Raw genomic sequence first — 22,256 nt, 5'->3', positions numbered from 1 at the left:
GCCTGGATATTTAGGAGGCACCATTTTGCTGATAACCCCTAGTCGATCCCACAAACACTGTTGAGACAGGCAGTCACAGCCTCCTAATATCACTGGAGTACCAGGCACCCCCATATCACATGAAAAAATGTTCCCCCTTGATCACATTTCCTAAGGCACAGTGCAGTGTCTGCTTTACCCATTTTAACCCGTGTTGTACATGCATAATAACATTGATGGAGGATTTTTAGTTGCACTAGGTGAAATCTGGAGCATATGGCCAAAGCCTCCGGCCACTCATCCTCCAGGCCCTCAAGAGCACACTCCCAAGTCTTGCAAATGGGTCAAGGAGTTAAGAGAGTTATGTAACAATTTGCTGTAAGTAAGCAAACATCACCTGTCTAGGCAAGTAATCATCTTGCAATCTAACTTAAATTGGGGAGGATCACAGTTTATACAGACAGGTTAGATCGGAGGTATTTATGACCTTAGAATCACTAGCGACCAGTACTTTCTTCGCCAGATATAGGGAGTAAGTAGGAAACTTTGAAGCTTAACAGACCCTACAATTAGTTTTAACATGCAAGGGCATTCAGTTATGCACAGCCAATCTATCTTCAATTGGGAAGGATTCAGGGAGGTCTTCACCCCTTGGTAATATCTTTTGTAGGGTGTGGCGTATTTGTAAATATTGATAGGTATCAGTGGGCACCAATTGGTATTCCCTCTGTAGCTCTGCAAATAAAAGTATTTCACCTTGCTTCCACAGATCACCCACTGTAGGAAGGCCAATTAAATCCCGTTTATCAAAGCCCCTTTGCGTGGCCAGGGTGCCCAATTTCGCCGTATCCGACAAGGAAGTGGCTCATGTAATCTTGTTTCTCCAACCCAATGCCTTTAGTGCAGTGTGCCGAAGGTTAAGCATGATCGCGTAAGTGCTAGGAACGGTGTGGTCCCCCATAGATGGTTCTACGATAGTTGGGTATTCCTCATATACATCCTGTATGCTGGGTCATCATCTGAGAGATGAACACAGTGGCTAATGGTGATAAGTTGTGCCCGCCAGTAATACTTTATTTTTAATTTTTTTTGAAGTCTGAGAGAGCTTTTCTGCCGTCATACCAGCCCCATGTAAGTTTCTGAAGGGCTATTTGAGGGGGGGGGGATCCTCCATCTCATTTATTTCTTGGAAGTAGGATATCAGGATGGGATAAGGTGGGTTCTGAAGTGCATACAAAAAACAGGGCAGAGCTATCATTTTAAATAAGACTGCCTTCCTTAAAAGGGACAGAAGCAAGACTGTCCAATGCTGAACATCCACCCGTAATTTTGTGAGCAGCATTCCGAGATTGCTCATGTAAACAACATGTGGCTCTTGGGTGATGACTTCTAAGTAGCAGAAACCTTCTGTGACCACTCTAGACGCACAGTCTCCAGGTAGACACGGCACCATTCCATGAAGGATATCGATCAGAGACTTATTCCAATTATTAGTGTATCGACGAAACAACATGAATATATGCGTAATTCTGTCGAGAGTGGTGGTTGGGTCATCAACATAAAGCAGAATGTCATCTGCATAAAGGGAGATGCTATCTTCCCAGTCTGCAGTCCATCTCAGCCCTCTGATCGGGGGTTGCTTGCAATCCAGGCCACCAGTGGTTCAAAGACGAGCAAAAAGTAGGGGGGGAGAGCGGGCACCCCACCTAGTACCACGCTGCAGCTGGAGCAGTGTGGATGGGCCCCCATTTACCCTTACCTGAGCAAAGGGATCAGAGTAGAAGAGCCATAGCCAGGAAAAAAAGTATGGGCCGAACCCCAGTTTCTCTAGGAGTGCATACATAAAGGGCCATTCCAGTGTTGAAGGCCATCTGTGCGTCAAGAGACAGCACTAGAGTGTCTTCTTGGAGTTCTGTCACACTACACAAATATTAACATTTAATAAAAACTGAATGGCGCCAAGACAGTTATGCAGGTGGTGAGCAATTATCCAATGTCTCTAGGTAAGGTTGGTTGTCGATGGATAGCAATGCCTCAGCCCAGTTGTCCATTTTACATTGGCTCCACCCATGTTTACGAGAAAACAAAACTCTCCATCTTTACTACTTCCTGGTGCGTCCCAGACCTTGGACAAGTGAGCTAGACCCAGAGCTACCAGTGTGAAGAAATTGGGTAACTGGTGAAATAAACCATCACAGCATGTTCTGGTGACCAGAATACGCTAGTTACGTAGATGTACGACATTTCTAGTGGTAGTATTGGTTGATTACTGCTGAGAAGCGTGCACATATTTAAGAAGGAGGAGTTGCTTATTTGAAAAATTAATTTATTCGAAATTTGCTTCCAGTGTATTTTCTGACTCGCCCTCTACCACATGCCTTAAGAGATTGCCTGGCCACTTAATAGTTTATCAACTATAATTTGAGATCCTAACCAGATTGACTATGATTATTGGAGTATGAACAAGGGTTATAGAATCACTCAAGGACAATAGCATTTTATCAGCATGAAACAATTTAAATAGCACTGATTTTTTTTTTTTTTTTTTTTTTGGACAACAGTAATGTCAGATTGTGTATTTAAAGCACAGTTGGACTGTAAGGTTGGTAAAATGTGAGAAAATGTATACTCTTCTTTTATAAAAGGATTTGTTTGGAAAAATATGACCAGTTAGTCATCATGATTCACGTTTGGCCTATTCCTGTTACAAAATGTAGGATGCTTATAAATCATTTTAGAAGTGCTTGTATGTAGGCATTGCAGCCATCTGTGTATTATTGCTTAGTTCTATCCGGCCATCGGAAAGGCCGTCCTGTTTAGTGCAGGGCTTGTGCTCGCAGTACAGATAAGCAGAGCAATGTTGCAGGTTTGTTTAACTAAAATGTAATATGCGGCCAAGATGGCGGCGTGAGCAGCCGCGTTGCTCCAAGCTCCGCTGCCCGGGCCTGCAAGATCGCTTTGCGACCCCGGAATCGGATGGTCCGTGGTGCCCTGCTATAGCGCCTGGTGCTGTGGGGCACAGGGTGTCCCGAGGGAGACGGGGACAACCGCGGCGGAGGCGCAGAACCGCGCGGCCTGCGCCAGTGCCTGTTGCCGACAGATGTGGGGAGTGGCGGATTGGGCCGTGTGGTGGGCCCTGGGCCCGACGGCCTGTTGGTTGTGTGCAGTGACGTGGCGGAGACCCAGGAGGGTGCTGCTCTGCCGCAGTGCGGTGGGGCCCGCGTCAGGGGCCTGGCGCAGAGCTGAGGGCCGGGGCCCCTGGGGGCTGTCGCGGCAGACTTGCTTGGCTCACTACAGAGGGGAGCCCCTGGATGGGACGACGAGCGGGCCGGGGCACGCTTCGGCGGCTCGGAGCAGTGCAGCCTTAGGTGACGCAGTGGGGCTGAGGCCACCAGTCGGCGGTGCGGACGGCCCGCAGTGGCCTTAACTTGAGCTAAGGCAAGCAGCGGAGTGGAGAGGTCAGTGGCTGCTGGTGGGAGCGTAAGGCCTGTGGTGCCTGATCCCCTGGTGAATGCGTGAGGAGGCCCCGGCTGAGCTGGTTGCACGGTTGCAGTAGGAGGGCTGGAGCGATGGCGGCCTTTAAGCCCAAGCGGGATCGGACAGTAAGAGACATGTTGACCGGAGCACGCCCAGTGCCGGGTGGGGTGCCTGAGAGGCCGCCGGCTGCGAGGTCCCCGGAAGCAAGGGGGGAGATGGACGAGGGGGCTCCTGTCACGGAGGGCTTCCTTACCTCCTTGTTCGATTCGCTCCGGAGCGATCTGCAGGAACTCCGTAGGGACATTTCTCAAGAGGTGAAGGAGCTGCAAGAGGAGGTCACATCCCTGGGCGAGCGGGTGGCACAGGTTGAGGATGGTGAGATTTCCCGTGGTGAGGAGCTGGCAGACCTGCAACAGGAATACATACGCTTGTGGGAGCAGCAGGATCTCCTTCAGATTGCGGTGGAGGACTTGGAGAACCGGTCACGCAGGCATAATATCCGCATTAGAGGGGTGCCGCCGGGGGCTGAGAAGGAGGACATTGGAAACTTTGTGGTGGCGCTGTTCCGCTCGGTTATTGGCCTAGAGGAGACCCGGGAGATTACACTAGATAGAGTCCATCGTGTGGGCTGCGCTGGTGGAGCCGGGGACCGTCCGCCGGATATTCTGGCATGTGTCCACAGCTATGGGCTCAAAGAAAGTATATTGCAACGGGCACGTAATCTCCCACAGGTCCACTTTAGAGGGCACCAGCTGCAATTATTTCAGGACCTCTCGGTACGGACTCTGCAGCGGTTGCGTGAATTTAAGCCCATTACGGAGCACCTGTGATGTGTCCTATTCCTGGGGTTACCCGTTCTGCCTTATTTTTCGATGGCAGGATCAGCTTTGCCAAGTGAAGTCAATATCTGAGGCGAACAGGATCCTGGGTCTGGAGGGGGATGGCCAGGACCTGGGTGCGAAGGTGGGCCCGGTTGGCGTGGACCGTCCGCGTTGGCGGAGAAAGGAGAGGAGGAGGAAGCAGCAACGACCTACTGCATCGGAGCAGATGTCGGAACGGCAATCGGCAGTGAGCAGCGTGGCAGCTGGGACCAGTACTTAAGCGTGGGACGGCTGGACACCTGTGGGTCGCATTATCGCAGGCCTAATGGGCGTTTGAGAGGGGCCTGGGCGGTGGAGGTCGCTGGACCTTGTTGATGAACTTGTGGGGTTCTACGGCCCAGCTGAGACTTTTTCCTCTTTGGAGATGAGTGTGAGTGGACTTATTTGTTGTGAGCACCTGTTGTGCACAATGGTTCTACGTTGGTGTGCTTCCCTGGGAGTCTGGTCTTTGGGTGGCTTAGCGGTTTGGCCCTGCGGTCCGGATCGGCTGAGGCGCTGTTCTGGGTCTTGGTCCCTCCACAGGGCTCCCCCCCTCCTGAGCGATTGTCCCCTTGCGATGCATGGCAGTTAAGTGTCTAAGCTTGAATGTCCGCAGGCTTAACAGCCCGACTAAGCGGCTGGCGATCCTGTCAGGTCTCGAAGTCTGGGAGTCATATCTGTTTGTTACAGGAGACACACTTATTGCATAAGGACACATTTTGCATGCGTTCAAAGTGGTTCCCTAGACAATTCTGGTCTTCCGCAACTACGAAACACGCGGGGGTGGCAATACTCCTCTCGAGGACCTTTTCTGGGGAAGTAGTGGGGAAAATACATGAGGTGCAAGGCAGGTTTTTGGCTATTAGAATAAGAGTTGGGGCCTTCTCCTTTACTATTGCTTCCCTGTATGCTCCTAATGCCCAGCAGGAAACCTTTCTGAGGCAGGCTGTTTCCTCGATGCTTAACTCGCCAGACGGCGCCATTTTGGTGGGAGGAGATTTTAACTTGGTGATGGAAAATGAGCTTGATCGTTCGGGTCACCGCTTTGGACAGACTGGGGCATTGTCGGCGGCGGGGCGCCAGTGGCTGGCTGAATGTGGTTTGGAGGATGTATGGAGGAAGGCGCATCCTACGCTTCAGGATTATTCCTTTTATTCAGCGGCGACCAAGACATATGCACGGCTCGACCTTTTTCTGGCCTCGCAGGAGTTAATTTCCCGGATTAGGGAGACCACGACTGAGCCTCGAGCTTTGACTGATCATGCTCCTATTACTGTAGAGGTTACCATGGATGTAGGCCGGGTGGGTTCTCCAGGCTGGCGCTTTAGGGATTCCTTGCTCCAGAGTTGGGCAACGGTGGAGTCGCTCCGGCGTGCGATCACAGACTATCTTAGTTTTAATGACGATGGGAGCACCCGTTTAGAGACTGTGTGGGAGGCTCTGAAGGCAGTGGTGAGGGGCGAGGTGATGGCGCTGTCTACTAGAGATGGCAAGGAGAGAGATAAGGGAAGAGCTGGAGAGGAGGGTGACTGTACTGGAGCGTTCCCATAAATCCACTGGCGCACCTAGAATCTGGCGGGAACTGGAGAAGGTGAGGCAGCAGCTGAAACGGCTAGACTGGGACAGGGCGGAGTATGTGGTAGCGCGGCTCAAGCGTAAATATTACATTGGGAGCAATATGTGTGGGAAGATTTTGGCGTACCGGTTGCGAGCACAGCGCGCAGAGTCGACGATAAAACTGGTCCGTTCCCCTTCGGGAAAGGAGGCGCGCACGAGTGATCAGATTGCAGAGGCGTTTGCGGAGTTTTATCGGGGTTATACGTGGCCGATGAGCGGGACAGTGTGGCTCTGGATTCTTTTCTGGAGGGCATAGCAATCACTCCTCTCGGCGAGAGCGAGGCGTCTTTCCTGGACCAACCGATAAGGTTGGAAGAGGTAATATCGGCGATTTCACGCATAGAGGTTGGGAAGTCCCCTGGCCCTGATGGTTTTACAGCACTTTTCTATAAGACCTTTTGCGTGGAACTCGTGCCACTTTTGGTGCGGCTCTTCAACTCCTTTCGGACATCGGGGGCCCTGGCGCCTAGTATGTTGGACGCTACCATTGTAGTTATCCATAAGCCGGGGAAGGACCCAGAGGAGTGCGCCTCATATAGGCCGATTTCGCTCCTGAATATAGATGCTAAGCTACTCACTGGAATTCTCGCCCATCGCCTTAATCTCTATATGCCGGGTCTTGTCGATCCGGATCAGTCAGGTTTTATACCACACCGACAATGTGGTGATAATACGAAGCGTCTTCTGCACGTGTTAGACAAAATAGGTCGATCCCGCAGGGAGGCACTTTTCCTTTCTATTGACGCGGAGAAGGCGTTTGATAGGGTTCACTGGCCGTATCTTTTCCAGGTACTGGAGCGTTACGGACTGGGCCCCGGTTTTAGGTCTTGGATCTGATGCATCTACCGGTCTCCTAGGGCGGCGGTCCGTTTTAATGGCATGCTTTCTTTGCTGTTTCCTATCAGGCGTGGGACTCGACAGGGATGCCCACTGTCTCCCCTCTTGTTTGCGCTATATATGGAACCGCTGGCGCAGCCTTTGCAGGACAGCCCCTTGGTCTTCGGTGTGAAGTTCGGCGGTGACCATCATCTCATTACCTTGTATGCAGATGATGTGATTCTTACCCTGGCGGAGCCCACAACTTGGCTGCCTGCACTTAAGGAGATAGTTGCTGAGTTTGGCCAGGTTTCTGGTTTCCGGGTGAATATGCAGAAGTCCCAGGTCCTTGGTCTGTCGGTAAGCTCGGAGCATGAGGAAGACCTGAGAGCTAGATACCCCTTTCTTTGGCCGTCTTCACGGCTTTCCTATCTAGGGGTTGAGTTGGCACCTTCTGCTACAAAGACGGCGAGCTTGAATTACACTAAGTTAGTTCGTGAAGAGCAGCGAGACCTGAAGTCCTGGGGGAAACACAAACTGTCCTGGCTGGGTAGGGTGGCGGCGGTGAAAATGACAGTCTTGCCGCGTATACTTTGTGTTCCAGGCACTTCCTCTGACTCCACTGCCTCGGACGATAGCAACTCTTCAATCGGCGGTCTTGAAATTTGTCTGGGAGGGTCGGCTGGCGCGTCTCCCGCGACAGGTTTTATATCGCTCTAAGGGGGAGGGGGGCTGGTAATTCCCTGCCTTTTGAGATATTTTCAGGCAACGCAGCTGCGTTTTCTTTTAGAGTGGAGTCGCCCACTTACTGAGAAACATTGGTGCTTTATGGATCAGGCGGTGGCGGGCTCTCATATTTGGAAGGAACCCTGGCTCCGGTGTCGGCACAGGGCTGGGGGACCCTACTCTTCCCCGATCACGGGAGCAACGCTACATATTTGGGATGCAGTAGCTTGTCAATCGGGGCTTACGTCGTTTCCGTCTCCTATGACCACCATAGGCGCGAATCCTGATTTTGAGCCTGGGCTCCGGGTAGAAGGCTTGAGACGGTGGTACGAAGGGGGCTGCAAGTGGGTGGGGTGCCCCTTTTGATGAGCAAGGAGTGATGTCATTTGATCAGATGAGGGAGGCATATGGCTTGACAGAGGCGGATAGGCTGATGCCCTATCAGATTCGGCACTGGGCCCTGTTGCCGGCTAACAGAGCATTAATAGATAGGCCTCTTACGCCGTTTGAGAACTGGCTGTTGATGAAGAAGGATGACAAACGAGTAATTTCAGAACTTCACCGGCTTCTCCAGGGAGAGGGGCGTCCGCCTAAGTCCAAGGGGCAGTTGAGATGGGAGAGGGAGCTTGAGAGGGAACTTTCGGTAGAGGAGTGGGACAGTATATTATACAGAATACACCATACGGCCTATAATGCAGCAGGGACGGAGACAGCATATAAAGTGGCCTCCTACTGGTATTATACCCCAGCAAGGATACACGCATGGGACCCCAGCAAGTCTAGCCTCTGTTGGAGAGGGTGTGGTGGCACCTGTGCACTTGTGCATTTACTCTGGCATTGCCCCAAGCTCCAGCGATATTGGGAGAGTATTATAGATGATATTGATACAGCGTTCCATATAAGGATCCCTAGATTTCCATCGTACGTCCTGCTGGGTTTGCCCAACCCCCTCACCTTTCCCCTGAGCTCACTAAAGGGGCGGCAGATGGCCCTGGCCCTCAATGCGGCGCTGCAACTGATTCTAGCTTTGTGGGGTACAGATAGGGTACCGGCATACGTGTCCTGGCTTCAGAAGCTGTGGTTTATCCTGGCAATGGAAAAGCTTACTTTGGCCTCTCGCCAACGGGTGGGTGATTTGACCACTCAGTGGAGGCCGTTTTTCCAGATTTTATCCACAGAATTTACAGAGTTGACATGCCCGGCTTATCTGAGGGTTCTGGGGCTGACTTGAACCTTGGTCAGGGTGCCTGTTTGGGGAGACCTTCGAGGGGACTGGGGCTATGTGGGAGGGACGGGGCGGGGGAGCGGAGCGACGAGAGAATGGCATGGACTCTTGAAGGGAAGCACTGTTGGTGTGTTATTAGTTATATGTATGCTTGCTTTACCATACACGGAGCTCGCAGCTTAAAAGATTATTGTGCGTTAGCCACATGCTCATTGGATCGCAAGGAGGAGGCTGGTGGCGAGGTCCCGTTGGGCATAGATCAGGGATTCCATGGAGGGACTCCTGTATGCCGATCTGGAGCTTCTCTGCCGTGGTGGTGCATTCTACCTGTCATGCTGCGATGTGCTGTACCTTATATGTTTAAATCAATATACAGATTTGATCCATAAAATGTAATATGCAGTTCTCTGATATAATGAGACTATTTGCAAGTTTTAAGTTAGGCAGTGCAACCACCTTCATATTTACTTTTCACATGCTACGTTGGACATAAGGTTCGGCCCAGTAAAAGAGCAAAATTTGTAGCCCTTTTACTGGAGGGCATGCGCTTTTAATTGCCTCAAACTAGAGTGAATAACACAAAGTAGTTCCAATTCAATTCACTATAAATCACATAAATACATAACTTATAAAATACAAAATATTTAAAAAAAACAAAAAAAAAACTCACACATTTAAAATCTTAAAGCTTCAAATTTCATTTACAGTCAAAATTCGAAAAATACAAATATTTAATAATTAAAAAGAATTTACACTGTTCCGCCAACTTGTAACTCCTTTGAAAAAGGATCCCACCCCTGACACACCAACACATCCGGAACCATACGCAACTACAAATAGGCTGGGCTGTACTGCTTGAAACCCTTTCTTCTCAGTAGGGGGAGTAAACATTTTCATCCAAACGGTGCATAAAAGTCACAAAATATGGTACAATGTTTTAAAGACTGTAAGGACACCCCATCACACAGGCAAGTTTGTATGGATTTCAAATCGTACTCCCCACGCGGGAAGCACAAATTACTTCTAATTTCTCCTAATCAGAAGCGAGTAATGAGTGACCTTTCCCACACATTTTGTACCATCAAAAGATACAGCTCCGGACCCACCTGTTCCTTTAGCATTAAGAAATCCCTCACTGTTTTGTTTCCTTATCCCCTCAGGTGCTAGCGCTCCTCCCGAGTGCCTGGCACCCCCCTCCCCTGGGCAGGGATGGAAGGGGAATCGCTTCCCCTTCCACCCCGACCTCCCCCACCCCTGTGGCGTCTGATGATGTCATCGGAGGCTTCCCCCTCCGCGCTGAAAGCTCAGCTTCCAGTGCTTATCATTTCTCCTCCGATCACGTGGAGGGGGCGAGAGAGGCATGAAAGGGGAGCAACCCCTTGGGCAGGGGTTGTTCCGCTGGGGAAGTGTGGGGGTAGGCAAATTTATTTTAGGCCATTTCTGCTCCACTTGGGGGCAGATGGGCCTATTTCTATTTTGCCGATCTGACCCTGGGGGGGGGGGGGCGAAAATCACTTAGGCACCAGAGATTCCTGTGTGTTTTGTTTGGGGGGGGGGGGGTTGCTCCCCAGGGGGACACATTACTGTTGGCCATATCTGCCCCCCTTGGGGGCAGATCAGCCTATTTTTGGAAGGTCAATCTGCCCCCAAGGAGGGTAGAAAGCCCACCAGAGACCAGGGAAGATTATTTTTTTCTTCAAAAAAAGAGGGTGGCGGTATGGCCATATCACAACCCCAAATAAATGGGGCCAAAGTTGTTCTGCCCACTAGTGGGCAAATGGGGCAAATACCCACGATCCACTCCCCGGAGGTGGGGGAAGGGCAGAAAGCCTACTAGATGCCAGGGAATAACAAAAAAAAAAAAAAGTCAGGTGGTGGCTACCAACCAGTATGGGCATGGTTATGCCCCCACCCCAACTGAAGGGGTTAACAGTCTTTCAGCTCTCCCCTGCACACTAAAACATCTTATCCCACGGGAAGCAAGAGGACATTTGCTTGTTTTGGTTTTGCATTTGGGCCTTGAGAGCTAGTCTAACTCTCCAAAATCATCCCACTTTGAATGGTGAGGGCTGCACTTTTTTGACTTTAGGACGCTGCCATGTAGAAAAATACACAAGACCTAGACACATCTGAAAACTAAACATCTGGTTGATTCCAGGGTGGTGTGCTTCACATGCACCCCACTCCGTTTTCTTACCCACAATGCCCTGCAAACCCCCAACTTTGCTGGAAATCACACATTTTCCCCACATTTGTGTGATGGAACCTTCCGGAATCCACAAAATTCCTACCACCCAGCACTGTTGCATCTATACCGATAAAAATTCTGCCCCACTTGTCAGCCTAAAAATGATTTTTTTTTCTTTTTCAAACTGCCCCTTTGGACCTGCTTTGGTTCCCCCCTCAATTTTGACATGTTTTTTGGCTCTTCCCTTTCACAGGCACTTGGCCCACCTACGCAAGTGAGGTATTATTTTTACCGGGAGACTGAGGGGAACAATGTCCTGGTGCGGTGATCCCACACACACATGTAGGAAAAATTTGAGGTTTGCTGAGGATTCTGGATAAGAGTCGCACCTCCCTGGACTCCCTCAGATGTCTAGTTTTCAGAAATGTTTACGTTGGGTACGTTTCCCTATATGGCTGCTGAGCCAAGGACAAAAAACGCAGCCCCCCCCCCTAGGAAAACAGGTAGTTTTGTATTTGATCATTTTGATGTGTCCACGTAGGGTTTTGGGGCATTACCTTTTGCGGGCACTAGGCCTGCCCACACAAGTGAGGTTCCATTTTTATCAAGAGACTTAGGGGAATGCTTGGTGGAAGCAAATTTGTGACTTCTCTCAGATTTCAGAGCTTTCTATAACCGAAATGTAAATAATTTTTTTTTTTTTTTTGTGCCAACTTTTGAGGTTTGCAAAGGATTCTGGGTAACAGAACCTGGTGAGAGCCCCACAAGTCACCTCATCCTGGATTCCCCTAGGTGTCTAGTCCTAAAAAATGCACTGGTTTCCCTAGGTGCACTTCAGATTTCAATGTAAAAATGTGATGTGTCCATTTAGCACTTCATGTCGAGGGTTTTAGGCCTAATCACTCAAGTGTGGTACCATTTTTATCGGGAGACTTGGGGGAACACAGAATAGCAGATCAAGTGTTACTGTCCCTTGTCTTTCTCTACATTTTTTCCTTCTAAATGTAAGACAGTGTGTAAAAAAAAAAAGACAACTATTTGAGAAATGCCTTGTAATTCACATACTAGTATGAGGACCCCGGAATTCAGAGAGGTGCAAATAACCACTGCTTCTCAACACCTTATCTTGTGCTCATTTTGTAAATACAAAGGTTTCCTTGATACCTATTTTTCACTCTATATTTCACCAAATGAATTGCTGTAAATAAGGAAAACCCATTGCAAGGTGCAGTGGACCTACAAGCCCTATATATTTCCGCAACCAGAAGAGTCCACTAGACGTAATGGTATATTGCTTTCAAAAATCTGATATTGCAGGAAAAAGTTGGAGAAAAATGGCAGTTTTTTTATTTCACCTCAATAAAAAAAAATAAAAAAAAGTTTTTATTTCAGCTGTTATTTTCTATAGGGAATCCTTATAGGATCTACACAAATGATATCTTGGTGAATTCAGAATTTTGTCTACTTTCGCAGAAATGTTTAGCTTTCTGGGATCCAGCATTGGTTTCACATCCATTTCGGTCACCAACTGGAAGGAGGGTAAAAGCACAAAAAAAAAAATAGTAAAAATGATCAACGTCCTAGTAAAATGCCAAAATTGTGTTGAAAAGTATGGTTTTCCGATTCAAGTCTGCCTGTTCCTGAAAGCTGGGAAGATGGTGATTTTAGCACTGCAAACCCTTTGTTGATGCCATTTTCAGGAAAAAAGCCACAAGCTGCCTTCTGCAGCCCATTTCCCCATCAAAAAAACATTTCACCGTATTTGGCTAATTTCTTGATCTCCTTCAGGGGAGCCCACAAACTCTGGGTACCTCTACAATCTCTAGGATTTTGGCAGCGAAGGGGTTAATACTTGTGGCTCCGTTTTTGCTCCCAGAATTTTAAAAAAGTTTTCCTTTGCTCATCGTTTATCGGTACATATTAAACTTTGTGGGGCGTAAAACATTTCTGGGCGACCAAGGGATGTGACGACCTCGTTTATCTATGCCAACCAGGGGATATCCAGAGTGTGATCACATGCCAAACAGATTGGCTGGCATCGCAGCTTTCACTGCTTGCTTTTCAAGCACCATTGTATTCTTTTGTATAACACACTCCATTAGAGTGTTTGGTTTTGATCTGTCTTCCTTAATACCGATCTCCCCTACACCCCCTTGCTCTCTGTTGCCTGACTACTTCTTAATGCATTTTCCCTCTTGCGCTCACCCATATGCTTCTCTCCATTGCTACCCGCATTCTCGATGTTGCTTTCACGTAACCACTGTTTTGCTTTAGTTCCCACCATCCTCTTGTTGCTTTCGAGGCCTCTCCACCACCCTCGCTTACTTTTGTGTCCATGGACAATAACAATAGGCCACAAAGGTGAGACCTGTTGGCTTGTTGTACTTGCAGTGAAACTTGCACCAAAGCCTCAAACCTATCAGATACTAAAATATAAACTTAAGAATATTTTAAAACCATAGGAGCATTTTGAGTCTTGTTTTGTAACATACTGGAGTGTATTTTATAGGTGGGAAATTATATCTGTTTTGTGGCTGTGGGAATATTGTGCAGATATCTTGGGAGGGATGCTTACATGGCTGCTGCTGTTCGTACTACACCTACTTTTACTTGCTCTATATGTGAGGGAAACCTGCTCTGCTGCTGTCGTAGTTCATCCATTACTTATGTTAAGACAGCCTGAGAAGCCCTTTTCAGTATTCTGGTGGCAAAACGAATGGCTTTGATAGTGCATGGTTTAACTTACGGTTTCAAAATTCCATTGATAGCATTGGTTTGGTTATGTTTTACTTTTCACTGCCACCATTGTGATGAAAGCAGTGTTACTGCACATTATTTAATGGGCAAGCTGTGCTTTTACATACTCAAGCAAGTGAGACCCACCTTGTTAACACGCATCTGGGCAAAGGAGGTAAAGCATATACATTATAGATGTAATAAAACATAGTGCAAGTATTGTTTTAGCTAAATTCTTCTCTGTATTGTGTGTTTTTGGGTTCTTCTTGCTTACGTATTTTTTTTTTTTTTTTTTGTGCAGAACTTTTGCAGCAAATGTTACATTTTGTTTTCAACTGTGATCGCCGATACTGCCAAATATCAGAGACTTTTGACAGTTAAAAACGCATGTTGATTGAGAAGTTGTGGTTGGCCTGTAAATAACTGTTCGTCAGTTTTTGTCTGTCAAACTGAAAGTATAAGGGTAATTGAAGTTGCTCTGGAGAAAAAACATATTTTAAGGCTTTTAAGCTGTCCCCATTGAATTCCTTCTGAAAATTCTTAAACCAGGAGGCAGTTTCTAAAACCTGCCTCCTGGTTTTCCAGGTCCCCACTCCCCCTTCCTCGGGAGAGGGGTGGGGACCTGATAGCTTTCCTGTGAGTGGCGGGGGTGGCAGATGTTAAATGGCAGCTGGTGATTTAGCCAATACTGTAAATAGATCTTCTTCCTGCCCTTAGATTGGATGTTGTGAAGATCTGTATTTTAACATGTACAGGAAACCTCTGAAACAGCAACTGTAAAAGTATAACAGAATGGATTGTTACCCCCACAATGTGTTGCGTTTTTTTTCCTTTTCCTGAAGGAAGATGTTGAATCTTACATGAAGCAACCAGGGAATGAGACAGCAGATCTAGTACTCAAGAAGTTGGATGAACAGTATCAGAAATATAAATTCATGGAACTTAACCTTGTTCAGAAAAAGCGGAGGTAGGTTTTTAAATTTGTGAGTATCCATACTGTTCAATTAATGGTTGCAAGCATTCTGATGTATTTTAACGTTCACCAAGTCCAGTTAATCTATTGGACAGACCCAGTAGGGTATTGCAGCATTGATTTAAAAACAATTGCAGCATAAAAATGGAAACGTTGCAGCACGCAATTGCATTTATTGCAGAATTTGTGCTGCAAATACAGTGCTCAAAATGTTACTTTTTAAAATCTTTATTATTTTTTGGGGGATAGCCGAGCAAGCGTCTCCTCTCAAAAGAGCATCCCCAAATATCCACATATGTGGCATCTTGCCTCTCTTCCCACGTGCCTTTATAATGAAGAGGCATATGTGAAAGTTGTGTTAAAGTGTATGTGATTAACACGAGAGTACATTGTGGTTTCATTTTGACCCTGTGTGCAACATAGATCAACCTTCCCAAAACTTTCTCTAACTGCAGAATTGTGGTAGCTCACTAGTTCTTTGCTTTAAGTAGTATGTCATAATATTGTTACACAAAATATCATCAGACAGAAATATTGTCTTAAATACCCCACACTAAGATATTGTGCTGTTAGTTGTACATGGTCTATTATTGACTCCAGTAAGTGATGTTTTCATAAACTATACTTAGGATTCAATACTTCCGTCTTACAGTGTTCTGGTACCCTACTGGTTGAATGAACCTATACAGAGGGCTTAACGGAATACTTTGAGTCCTTAACAGGGAAAGTGAATCTTCACACACATGTAGGCTGCCTACTGGGCCACTTAATGCAACCCAGTGCTAATAAAAAAACGGGTACCATATTTATAAACCTTGCAGTTCCATTTGGCAAACAATTGTTGACTATGGCCTGATAATCTCCCCCAGGCCTACCTCTGAACCAGAGGAGGTGATGGGTACAAAAAAAGACCGAAGCTGAAAGCATCACAGTGCATAGAGAAGAACCTAGAGCCTTGCAGAACTAAAAAGAAAAATGACTGTATGAGTACTACTGACATTCTTTTTTTAGTTGAGTTTATCCGCACAATCCAGTGCTTGCTAAGATTTATCTTGCTATAGTTCTACAATATGGGTTTGGTCAATCAAAGCAACACTCTGTCACCCTCCCTAATGCACAGTGTATGACAGAGGCATGAATAGTGACGATAAGACTGACCCTGGCCCCTCAATTTTGCACTCTGGGGAACCCGCACATAGTGTACAAAACAATAAACCACTGAAGCACTTCCCTATCATGACTAATCGCAAACAGGAGACCGTAAATGTAAATAGATAACAGGCACATGCCAATCACTGTGTACGACATAGAAAGCGTTGCCAACACTACAGCAGGATGATCCAACATTTAAGTTAAAAGTTGCAACAGCTGAATAGCTTTAAACTCCAACCTCATTCGTACCACAGAATAGTAGCACTCTGGTTTCCTCAATTTAAAGAAAGTCCAAGTTGAGATAGTAACTATAAGGACAGAGGAACAAATTTATCAACAGTTTGTGCCCCTTTTTGGGAGGTAAGCCTGACTGTTGATTTTGGAATTAACTTTCTAGCACAAACCATGTTTTGTGCTGTAAGTTAGTCTCAAACAAATTTTAACATGACTTTGTGTCAAGGGGGCATACAATAAGAGCCACATGGACATCCATTGCATAGATTTTTGCCAAAAACCTCTATCGACAAGAGATTTGAGAAAAATTACACCTCCTTGATGCATGTGTATTTTTATCTAAAAAAATAAATAAAAAAAAGTTTCTTTTGTCAAATCTTTTCTAAATTTCCATTTATTCTGTGCAGTACAGCACACATTAAAAATAAGTGTAAAAATATGTCAAAGCACAGTTATTTTCCACTGGAAGTATCCCATTTCCAATATAAAACCTATGCTTGACATCAATGCTTGCCCTGTGGTGTACGCTACGTAAGGCAGCCTACAGTGCACCAGTGCTGTGTTGCGAGAGTTCTTTGTAAATTTGACGCAGACAGTATAAAAATTACACACCAAGTATAAAAGGTTTTTTTTAAACAAATATGGGTTTATGATAAATAATAAAAACAATATGCTAAACCATTTTTATTGTGTGGCAAATTATTTGAAGTGTTCAGGCACTTTAATAAAAAACAAATGTGTTAATGAAGTTGCACCAGTTTATTTTTGCTATACATTTTGTAAAGCATACACATTAAAACACGTATGTACAGTAACATACAGTTAATTGACAAATACAAACAATTGCAGTAGTCAATCTACTTATTTACCTAACAGGTGAAGTTTCATGATTTCGTTCAAGTTTTTTTTTTTTTTCTTCTCTAAATGGAATCATCAGTTTAGACAAAACAAATAATATGCTGACAGGTTTATAGCGCATTTCTTTAACCTTTGCCACTATTTCAAGAGATTGCTAGCTATCTGCGCTTTTATTGCGGCAGATATCGGGGAAACTTAGTGGTATTCTTTCATTGTCTCTTTCCCATCCTAGGAATTCTCGTTACCCTGCCAAGGTGTGGCCAGGAAATTGCTTCAAAAGCTACTAAATAAGATGTGTTGCACACATATTATAATGTACTGGACATCATCATCCTCTGAGTGTATGTGCATATTCGCCAGTTCTCTTTTTCAGCCAAATGTTATGGATGAGGATCCTTGTTTTAATGTACTTCAATTTCCTAACACAGGGCCTTGTCTGTAAAACCCCATGTACTTATTCTGGTTTTAAAGTTTGTTTTCCATCAGCTTGAGTAGCATTTGCACTTGTGGTAGCTTTATTCAAAGTGTACCCCAGCAGTAGCGGGCTGCTGCTGACTCTCGTAAGCTCATATTATTTTGTTTGGAGGATAGTGATATGATGCATATATATACACTATGCCTACTGTGCTACTGCGAGGAGGAAGTACACTGAACTTCATTGCTTACAGACCGAACACACACACACACACACACACACACACACACACACACACACACACACACACACACACACACACACACACACACACACACACACACACACACACACACCCTAAATGACCAGGCCCTTTAGCACCTGTGTACGTTCCTAGTAAATGGTACCTAGGACATGGGTACTGAAGAGGGCCCCTCAGATGCAGCACAGCTTGTGCCACCATAAGGGACCCAGCACCAAACATATGCAGACTGCCAATGGGGACCGTGTGACAAGGTTCTGTCAAAATTGAAAACACAGCATGGCACATATTTGTGTGCCATGCCCCCTAAGCGCTGCTTGTAATATCTGTAAGTCACCCCTACAGCAGGCCTTCCTGCCCTAAGGAAGGGTGCATTAAATTACAAGTGAGGACATATAAGCATGAGCAAATATGCCCCTACTATGTCTTTGTTGATTCTTATACATAGTAAGTGTGCAAGGAAGCCATTTTTAATTCATGTGCTGGGCACTGGTCGATATGAGTTCCCCAGTTACATAATGGCTTCTCCGAACATAGAAATGTTTGGTATCAAACATCTCATATTAATAAACCCTCACTAATTCCAGTGATGGGTTTAATTATTCATGCACCCAGAGGGCACTTTAGAGGTGCCCCCTCAAAAACCTACCAACTACTGGTGAGCTCCCTGACTGGTTCTGGTCAGTCTGCCACCAACAGATGAGAATCTGGCCTTCCAGGGTGCAACCCTCTACTCTCTAGAGGTCAGAAACAAAAGTCTGTCTGGGCTGCAGTGTGGAACACCCCTCCCCACAGGGTGACCTGCACTCCAAGGCAGGGAGCTTCAAAGAAGCCCACCGCCATTGGTATACAGATCTGGCCTTCCTCAGAGGAAGGTGCCCATGCACCTTGGCAATCAAACCCACCTCCACCACAGGGCCAATCTGCCACCTGAGCAGGTGGGAAAAATAGCTATGCAGGAGGTATGTCACATTTCCAGACTGTACACCCCAAGGGGAACCAGCCTGAATTGGACACAACATGGGAAATTCCACCATCCTGCGAGTGGTGGAATTTAGGAACTCTGGACAGGGTAATGCCCACTTATCACAAGAAGTGGTCATCTAGGGGGTGTAGGGACCTCAGGGGTATTAGCCCATTGGCTACTACCCATCACTCCCCTTACCCCCTAAATTGAGTATTTGGGGGACCTCCTGATAACCAGGACCTCAGATCTTTGCTGGCACAAAAGGAGTGGACAAGAAGCCTACCAAACCCGAGAGCCAAAGAGCACAACTGACTTGGCTCCAACGCTGCTCTTCTCGCCCCCCCCTGCCCCCCCCCCCCCCCCCCAAAAAAAAACTGCAATTGACTAGGAGACAGAAACCTGACATCTCGGGTCCTCTGCAGCTGTCAGCCCGTGGCCGTGGAGTAGAGAACCAAGGGTGTCTCCCAGCCTCCTGAGAATTGAGCCCACTTGTTGGCTTGCTTGGACTGGACCCCCACTTCATACCTGCAGACTATTTCTGCGTGCCCCTTCTACAACCACGAGGAACTCCAGCACTGGACCCGACACAGAAGACACCACTGCACCCGCACCCTACAGCCCAAGGAGGAGTGGACTGAATGTATTTCCCCCGCCCCCTCTCCCAGTGGTTTCCCCAGGACTGATCTCCCCGTCCAGCCCTGAAGCAACTTTGTAACCAGAGCAATTCCATAGACCTTAATGGGACAACCCGACGCTGTATCACACATCCGCACCCGAGCTTCCCATGGTGACCTGTTGGAGTGGCCTTGGACCTTGCCCATACTCGCCTTAAGCTCGAGAGATTTTCCCGTAACTCATTGTATGAAAAGATTACTGGATCTGAAAATTGCACTCTTTAAAACACTGAAAATCTGTATTTCAAAGTACTCTCCTGATTCTGGTGATCTTGGTATCAAAGTTCATATAAAAATGTGTTATTTTTATAAATTGGTGTTGGATTTCTTCGAGTGTGTCTCACTGTATGAGTTTCTTAGCATATACTCTCTGATATGCCTAACTGCTCAACCACACTACCGAAAAAGAGCATTTGGGATGTCATTTGTACCTCTGAGATACCGCTGGGGATTGCTTGGACTCCTTGCACAGACTACCTCATTTTGGTCCACTGTATAAAGAGCCAGCTTCCTAAAGACACTCAAACTCTGTTTTTATCTAGAATACTTCACATTCTGGTCACTTCAGACTCCGAACACAGTAAGCATGGTGATGGAGATCATTTTGGCCCATGAAACAGGTGGAGATCAGAAGACACCGGTGTCTGGCGGAGTCTTATTTCTACATTAAGCTGTTGTAGTTATGAGTTATTCAGTTGGAGCTTGAGGCCTTCCTACTGCACTCCAAAGGGAGACTTGTATATCTTCTCGCAGACTACACCAGTGCCTTGTGGTAATACAACAGATAGTGGGGAGCAGGTCTTTAGGTCTGCGCCAGGAGGCTCTACACTTCTGGAACTGGCCGAGTCAGCAGGGCGCCTCTCTCGTTGTGAACCACCTGGTGGGGTCTTAGAACGCCAGGGTGGACAAACTCGGCTGGTGACACCTTGCGGATCACAAATGTCAGCAAAACCTGCTGGTGGTACAGACTGCCTTCCAGGAATAGGGAGAACCCTGGCTCAATGTTTTCTCCACTTTAGAGAATGCTGACAGTCTGCAGTTCTGAATGCTGGAATTGCCATGAAGGCTCTCTTGGAGATGCATTCTGCCTAGAGTGGCATTGGGCTCTTGTCTTCTCATTTCTACCCATCGCTACTTCTCCTTGCTTCACTTCTAAAGCCAAGCCCAAATATTACAGTAGGCTCTAGACTGGGCAAAGAGTGTGGTACCCAGAATGTCTGGGTATCTGTCTTCTGATCAGGCTGCTTCTTTGGGAAGATCGTCTGTCCCGGTTTGTCAAGCCTGTGAGATTTACAAATCCATGCATGGAGATTGAGTTGTGACAGTTAACAGCTTTTGTTCGCTCTCCTTATGTAGTGGATGTTGTTCTGGTGGCCAGGCGCCCTTCTGTGAAAACTGTTCATGAAGACACTTGGATGCTGGTGTAATTCTCACCATACAGACCCATTACAGGCAAAGTTCTTGAATGTTTTGCTTTTTGTACTGTCTTTAGCCCATCAAGGAAGTCCCATGGGCACTGTTCATGGTTATTTTTCAGCTCTTTCGGTCTTTTTGCCTTTACCGGACCAGCTGTCATTTGTTATTTTTTTTAAATTACCTGTTTGAAACATTTTCTTAGATGTCTTGTCCATATGTTGTCACAAAACCTTGTGTTGCCACAGTGGGACCTTAACTTATGATGTACAGCTGTCTGCATCTACCAACTCTCAAAACGTTCATCAACCGCACATCACCTTTTTCCTGGACAAACTGTGTTTTGATGTAGGGTGGTATTTGTGCAGAGACTTTTCTACACCTTTTCTCACAATAGGAGGAGAGATTCCATTACTTGGACCCCAAAAGAGCCTTGAGCTTTTAAACCAATCATACCAAAGACCGTCGGGTGGACAGTCAGCACTTTGTGGAGTTTACTGGAGGGAATAATGGTAAGGCAGGTCAGATGAGAACCATATTAAGGTGGATAGAGCCAACACTCTACCTCTGTGTTGGCGCACGGATAGGCTGTTATGGGTATCTGTTAGTTTGCAATGTGGGTGTCACTCTATAGGTTCCCAAAGCAGTTCTGCCTCGCTGTCCAGTGGGAAGGGCACTATGCCCGACCAGTTCTGCAGAATTTTCTGGTTTGAGCCGTTCCACAGACCCACCATTTTGAGAAGTACTTGAAGTATCTATCCACAAAGCATGGACTCTGTAGTTAGAAGTATCCACAAGAAGAACAAGTTACTTTTCCTCAGTAATGCTCTTTATGATGAATACTTTATCTGATCAGTTTGTAAGCTCTGTGTTCCGCAAGGACAGTGTCTAGAAAGAAACAGATGTCAACATGCAGGGGTGGTGCATATGTGGGGCCAGCCTCACCAGTGGAGTGGAGTCAAGTCAACATGGAACTACACAGTGCCACCCAATGGCATGCGGCAGCAATGCTGAGAAATCTCACGATCTAGTCTAGCACCTGAGGGGGTTTAAAAGATGCGGATATGTGATTGGCGTATTCACCGAAGATAAGTGTTGGACTTTTTATCCTTGACGTGGTCTCCCTTAACTTTTTGCCTCTGTTTCCCAGGTTGTTGATGTATGCTGGACTCTGATTTTGCTGTTTTTGTTACTCTGGGCACTTTAACACTGCTAACCAGTGCTAAAGTGCAAGTGCTCCTTTACAAAATGTGAATGTAATTCGCTTATCCATGATTGGCATATTTGATTTCTTAGTAAGTCCCTAGTACAGAGCACTAGAGGTGCCCAGGGCCTGTAAATCAAATGCTACTAGTGGCCTTGCAGCACTGGTTGTGCACCCACATAAGTAGCTCTGTAATCGTGTCTCAGACCTGCCACTGCAGTGTCTGTGTGTACAAGTTTAACTGTAAATTCGACATGGCAAGAGTACCCACTTGCCAGGCCTAAACCTTCCCTTTTCTTACATGTAAGACACCCCTAAGGTAGGCCCTAGGTAGCCCCAAGGGCAGGGTATGCTTAAGGTAGAACATATACTAATGTGTCTTAAATGTCCTGACAGTGAAATATTGCTAAATTCGTTTTTCACTGTTGCAAGGTCTGTCCCTCTCATAGGTTAACATGGGGGCTACCTTTAAATCTGATT

The 22,256-nt window shown here is 46.6% G+C and overlaps 1 protein-coding gene across 1 annotated transcript in view; it reads left to right on the top strand.

Moving 5' to 3' along the window:
* Positions 1 to 22,256, top strand: part of VBP1 (VHL binding protein 1) — a 54,160-nt gene that overhangs the window by 5,117 nt on the left and 26,787 nt on the right. Inside the window, exon 2 of the mRNA XM_069211693.1 lies at positions 14,467 to 14,591. Within this exon, the coding sequence (XP_069067794.1) occupies positions 14,467 to 14,591 (125 nt within the window). The remainder of the gene's footprint in view (positions 1 to 14,466; positions 14,592 to 22,256) is intronic.

Source organism: Pleurodeles waltl, chromosome 2_1 (genome assembly GCF_031143425.1).
Source record: "Pleurodeles waltl isolate 20211129_DDA chromosome 2_1, aPleWal1.hap1.20221129, whole genome shotgun sequence".
Lineage (NCBI taxonomy): Eukaryota > Metazoa > Chordata > Amphibia > Caudata > Salamandridae > Pleurodeles > Pleurodeles waltl.
The sequence above is the reverse complement of the archived record's forward strand: the minus strand, read 5'-3'. Positions and strand labels throughout refer to the sequence as shown.